Here is a 6,525-nt window from a genome sequence, read left to right on the forward strand (position 1 = left end):
ATTCCTTTAGAGACAGCATGAAAAGTCAGCTGAGTACAAAACATAGAGAGGAAAACAAGAAGAAAAGGGACAAGAAGAGAGGGACACAACCTAGAACAGATAATGGATGTCTATTCTATTAACATTTCTACATCTGGAGAATGGGGCTGTTTGATGTCTTCTCAGTTCAGAGGGGCCCCTTGCCTGTCTTCGCCTAGGGCCCCACATTTCCTAAATCCGTCTCTGCATGGGAGGAAAGAAAAATCTAACAGAAAAATTTAAGATTTAAAGAAAAACCAATACCAGTTTCAAGCTCATCTCAAAGCAGACTTTTCAGATTAGTTTAAGGTATGTTGGAAATGTGTGGATAAGTTGTCGAAATTTACTCATAAGACAAATTAATACATATTGGTTGCTTTTCAAATTAAACAGTAACGTTTTCCATCATATTTATTTATTTTTAATTTTTACATCATTTCTTTATCTTTTTGTTTACTGGTTGTGAAAGTATAAATGTACATTTTCCGAGTTCAAGGACGTGTCCTAAACGCAGCATTCTTTGCTATAAATGTGATGTGATGACCACAAAACGTAGACAAGTTCCGGTCTAGTTTAAGAAATAAATCATATTTTTACTAAATTATAAATGAGTAACAATGACTAGAATGGTTTATTGACTGGCATGTAAATAGGCAAAGTAAGATTGAAATATATTTCTAAAATTAACTCTAATTCCAAATATTTGCAAGTAAAACAGTTGGGTGCCCTCCGGGTGTTAGCACTTTTATTTTGACATGCCAAGGTCATCCATTTCCGGTTGTTTCAATTCAATCTTTACGCGGTGGGGGGGTCCAATGGAAGCCTTCGTCGTAAAGTGGAGAAGACAATCGAGTGAGATTTAAGCTGATAAATCTTGACACATTCAGTTAATGTTAATATAAATCTGGTTTTCCCGCCTCGGCCCGGAGCCTCCGTTCTCCCCCGCCTGTCTGGGAGCCGGTGACCCGCCGGTAGCCGCCGCTGTCCGGCCTTGTTTATAGTGATCAGGTCGGTGAGGGAAGCAGCAGGCCCGGCGCCGCTGCTGCTGCTGCTAACGGCCCAGTGGGCTCCGCTCTGGGACGGATGCTGTTCGGCTCTTTAGCTCAACCAGTAAGTCAGGACTCCGCCGGTACTTCCGAGTCTCTAACTGTGTTTTTTGTGGGACTTGTGAGCGTTTAAATGTCGGTTTCTAGCTTTTATTAACTGTTAGCTTGGGACTAGCTCCGGCTAACCCGGAGCTAGGTGTATGCTAAGCTAACGGCTAAACTAGTTAACGGTTGGAGATAACTTCGGACATTGATAGAACTGCCATTCTTCTTTAAATGTTTTGATAAGAAGGCACATTAAACTAACCATTAAATTAAATGGTTTTAAAATAATTTAAAGGAAACGTCAAAATAAACAAAACACGACAAAAATAAAGCTAATCACAATTTCACTAATTCCCAGTGATCTAGAAGCAGCAGATAGTGAGCAGGGTGATGGTGAGTCGGTGTGAACTTGTGATGCCCATCACAGCCTGGAGGTTTATTAGACCAACTTCCTGTAGAGAGGAAGATCATTTAAAAGGTTTTATTATTTAGTAAAACTATCAGATCACCTGCAGCCATGAAGGCAGAGAGGAAAGATTCCTTCATTAACTGAGGGACTGAAAATATCAGGTCAAAAATATATTTGGATCTTTGACACTAATGCTGCTTTTTTAACTTTGTTGTGTTTGTAAATGAATCCACTCTATGCATAAACCTGTTCACATTGATCATATGTAGGAGGAGATAAGCTTGGTTCTAAACATTAGGATCTAAGGAAGCCCAGTTAGAGACTATGTTCTAAGTCTGATTATTCTAATGAATAAAGTTAATCTGGGTCATTGAATTTCTGTTAAATGAGCTCAGAAATGTTTTTTTCTCATATATTTAAGTTGATGAAACAATTTTTAAACTTAAAAAAATACAAATAAAGAAGATGTGCTATTAAATGTATGAGAAGACTAATTTCATTGTTTGTTTTTTTCAGAGAACATGAACCAGATGCAACAATGACGTCCAGATTTGGGAAAACCTACAGCCGCAAGGGAGGGGAGGGCACGTCCAAGTTTGATGAGGTCCTGTCCACCAAAAAAGGCACCCTCAGTACCAAATGGGGAGACACCACCTACAAAGCCAAGGTGGGCTCCAAGCGAGCCGGCGCTCCCAGGAACGACTCGGTCCTGGAGGTTTACAAGAAGCCCCGCCCCTCCGCAGATGGCCAGGACGACCCGTTCGGCTTCGACAGCGATGAGGAGTCTAAACCAGTGTCGTCCCGGGCAGGTAGCAAGTCCTCGCCCTCCAAGCCTGCCTCAGCGGAGCCTCCGCAGGCGGAGAGGCCGAGCTTCTCCTCGGAGGTGGGGAGCTGGTCCAGCTTCCAGGGAGGATCCCACACGGCGCTGTCGGCTGAAGAGACTCTGTGGCCCTCTGGGAATGGGAATCAGCTGAGAGTGATGGAGGACACCGCCCGGTTCTTCAACAGCACCACAGCAAACACAGGTAAGACACACACCATCTCAGCTTAGTCATTATTTAGAAACTTAAACCAATCCTAAACTTAAGAGATCAGCTTTGGAACAAGTCCCACATTCTGAATGCTCCCTGCATGGATGTGACTCGGGAGGAATAGAGGCTGATGTCGACTCTGACCGCCGGTCAGTGTTGATGTTGAGATTTGAAGAGCTTTGACGGAGTCCTGGAGGCAAACTGTGTCTCAGTAACTGCTCTGGTCTCCTTCTGATGAGCGTCTGCTTTAGTTACATGGAGGCAGTCAGCTGGAGCGCTGCTGAGGACTGAGAACCGCTTGGTTTGGTCTTCAGGTTCTCCTCATAGTTCCGAGGTTCCCTGACCTCCACAGCAGATGTCAGAGGTGCAGCTAAAGAAGGAAAGCAGCATCTCCTTATTAAACCCTGTCAGTAGAAGGAGAAAGTGCCGCTGCTGTCCTGGTGGATGTCTGCACTGACCTTGGATTGATAAAACAAGATGGCGTCTAAAATCCTGCCTGACTGGAAACCGGGCGCCTCTTTCCCTTCAGACTCTGATCCAAATCCTGCCGACTTTACCTTCAAGAAGATCTTGGATCAGTTAGGAGTCCAGCGTGGTTTCTGCTCAGGTCCTCCTGAGGCTCCACTCCGTCCTCTGGACTCGCCATCAGCTCTCCTGTGGGTCATCTTGTCTTCAGGTTGGGATGATCCCTGTTGCTTTTCTGGATTTTTCTTAGTTCTGCCGCTATTGGTAAAGATTATCGACCATGAAAATTTGTTGTCAGATTTTTCTTTTCGTCGATGACTGTTTGTTTTTTGGCGGCTGGAAGTAGATGTTAGCGTTTTTCAGCTCTGTGCTACAAACTGCAGGCAGCAGGATAATAAAAGCCAACATATTCTGCCGGCAGGTTTCTACATTTGAAGTTAATTTAGGCGTTAATAAACTGTTTCAGAGGAGTGATCATAGCGCTCTGCATCAGCAGTGCTGCGTCTGACTCCCTGCCAGCTCCCAGATCAGCTTCTCTCATTGGTTGATGAGGCGCGTCCAGCAGAGAAAGATACATTTTTCCACCTCCAGCAGCTGCTGCTTCTGAAGCGCCTCAGATGCTCATGAGGCGCCGCTGCTCTAGACGCTGCAGGACCTTCTGCTGCACCTGGATTCGCATCAACCATTGACTTTACATGGAAACCAGCTGCTGCTGCTGCCTCTGCTGCTATCGGTCTGAACGTAGCATAAAGCTAATGCCTCTGCATTAATAAGCCTTCCTCTAATTCATCATTATTTTGTTTTTAGGGACTCTGAGTTTTAGGCCAAAGTGGTTGAAATGAACAGAAATGTGACTGAAATGGATCTGTGGTTGTGAGCGGTGCGCCCTAACGGCGCTCTGCTCTGATGGGGGCTGAAGGTGTGGACATCAGAGCTCTGCCTCTCCTGGTTGAAGGTGGATGCCATTCAGGATGCAGAGCCTCATGACATCACCCTCCAGCTACCATCTGGGCTTTAAAAGCAGATCTTAGGTATCTAGATTTCCCTGGGGGTCAGTGAGGGAGGGAGTGATGGTGATCTCAGGAAGTGATGAACAACCTGCCGCTTTTCCACTCATGTCTGTGGCGGACGGGTGGACGGGTCCTGAGGAGGAACCGGCGGCAGCGTTGAGACGCATCATCAGTTTGTGTGGACAGTCTGTCCTACAGCCTGTTTGGGATTTTAGGATTATCGTTTTCTGTTGAAGTTTGGGGGAAAGCTGAGGTCATCAGATGTACTACCGCATGGTCACAGTCGCCCTCAGATTGCTTCCTGCCGCCGCCGCCCTACAGCTACTTTCACTGCTCACCTAAAAACACCCTGCAGGCAGAAGAGGTCACAGTTTGATCATTTCATCTCTGAACAGGATGCCCTCAGCGCTCACTGCCTTGTTAATGGAGCAGGGGGAGCTGTACAATATTTAAAATGGCCTCTAAAGAATACACCGTTAGAAATGTAACGTCATGGTCTCTCTATGTGAAGCTTTGAAGGAAGTATTCCCAGTTTATTTACTGCAGCATTTAAAGTTAGCCCTCATTAAACTGCTTTAGGCTAAAGGGACATGTTTTCATTTTAGTGGAAAAGCTCAGCAACCACAGCAGAGGACTGGTCATTGTTTCTGCTGCATAGACTGAGGCCAATTCCATTCTATTCAGTTTATTTCTATAGCTCCAATTCACATCATGTCATCTCAGGTCACTTTCCAGTTCACCAGATCATCCAGTCAGATTGATTCAAAGTTTTCTATCTAAGGAAAACCAGCTGATTGCATCGACTCATTGACTCTTCAGCAATCCCTCACACTAAGCATGCTTGTAGCGACAGTGGAGAGGAAAACCTCCAGCAGAACCAGGCCATGAGAATATCATTAGTGACTTTCACCAGAGCTGTTTCAGTGCTATGATGAGCTCTAAAGCCAGACTGAAACTCTTCAAGAAGTTCATTATGGTGACAGTGATCGGACACAAACTACTTAATCAAGATATTAGATCAGAAAGGAAGATTGGATATAGGTCTATAATTGACCAAGAGCCTTTGGTACATATCCCTGTAACAGATAGATTAATCACATCTAGAATGGAGGAGGAGATTAAAAACATTAACCAGATTTAATGGGTTGGCTCTAATTCTGCTAAGATGGAAAAATAAATCTTACCTAATAATATTAATTGAACTTTATTGATCTCGCATTGGAGAAATTCCCTCTCTGCATCTAACCCATCTCCTCGGGGAGCAGTGGTCTTGCTCAGGGACCCATAGTGGCCAGCTGGGGTACTGCATCCTTCCCAGAGCACAGAGCGCTGCTCTAACCTCTAGCCCATCAATCCCCTCAGAAATACTCTAAACCAGTAGCTCTGCTGGTGGACTTCTCAAGGTTCAAACTATCAGTTTAGAAACAAACTTACCTTCTCTGGAAACGTCTTACTTGTTAAGATCAAAAAGGTATCATTTCCAATATAACATTATGATTCTGTGTTATTATTTAGACATTTAAATAGGTTTCCATTCAAAAACAATATTTTAAATGCCGTATTTTATTGTGGAGTGATGCAATCATCAGCAATGTTCAGAACGCAGCAATCTCCAGCATCAGTTTGTTCGTTCAACACAAGATTGATATTTTCATACCTTTCCTGTTAACGTGTTCTCATCACCCCCCCCCCCCACCACTGTTAGCCTAAGGACTCACCGAGCATCCAGGTCTGCAGTGGTTGGTACTGAATGACTGTTGATGGTTGAACTGGTTGGCTTAGAGCTCCCAGTGCAGAAGCTGTCCTGATGACTGGGTAGAACTCTTCATTCACCACTAAGATCAGAGACGACCTACTTCTACAGGTCTGACACAGAGGAAGGCCTGGATGTTGAACCGTTTCCTGTTTGAACTCTGTCAGCTCAGCCGTCTTATTGTGTTTATATCTCAAGCAGCCGGACTGGGATTTTCTCACCAGCAGCCATAACTCATCCCAGCTTATATGTTTAATCTCAGCTTTAGTTCTACAGTTAATCTGACTTTCATGAAGACAAAGCTCCTCCATAGAGGCTCTGCTTTAGCACCGGCTGGAAATGAAGCTGTTATAAGGTCATGTTTCCTGTTTCTGTCCAGACATTCGCCCAAACTTGATGATTTGTTTTCTCCCTTCCAAACCACACGCATCATCAGGCAGGAGGCGTGTTGAATAAAACCAGCAGCTATCAGCTGGTGGTAGGTTTGGCCTGGATGGTTTCTGATGTGGCTCTATGACCCGTTTGCTTCACGCTGTCGGGTCTTTGCACCTGGAGACACTATAGAGGAGGAACTGCACTTTGACTGAAGTTAATTTAACACACTTTAGTGGAGTTCCTGTTCTTTCAGCCTTGGTCTGCGAGGGCTGCAACAAACGATTATTTTGCAAATCAGTTATTCTGTCGATTATTTTTTTCAATTAATAATTGGATAGCCAAAAAGAGCCATGCCATTAAGCCAGCTGAAACT

General features: G+C 44.5%; 1 protein-coding gene across 4 annotated transcripts in view; it reads left to right on the forward strand.

Annotated features, from left to right (window-relative positions):
- Nucleotides 1–823: 823 nt before the first annotated feature.
- LOC107094973 (wings apart-like protein homolog) overlaps nt 824–6,525 on the forward strand; it is a 26,680-nt gene continuing 20,978 nt past the window's right edge. For all 4 annotated transcript variants that reach the window (XM_015390911.1, XM_015390910.1, XM_015390913.1 and 1 more), the window contains exons 1-2: nt 824–1,128; nt 2,035–2,543. In XM_015390911.1, coding sequence (XP_015246397.1) covers nt 2,057–2,543 — 487 coding nt within the window. In that variant the 5' untranslated portion in view covers nt 824–1,128; nt 2,035–2,056. The remainder of the gene's footprint in view (nt 1,129–2,034; nt 2,544–6,525) is intronic.

Source organism: Cyprinodon variegatus, unplaced genomic scaffold (assembly GCF_000732505.1).
Source record: "Cyprinodon variegatus isolate N-32 unplaced genomic scaffold, C_variegatus-1.0 Scaffold517, whole genome shotgun sequence".
Lineage (NCBI taxonomy): Eukaryota > Metazoa > Chordata > Actinopteri > Cyprinodontiformes > Cyprinodontidae > Cyprinodon > Cyprinodon variegatus.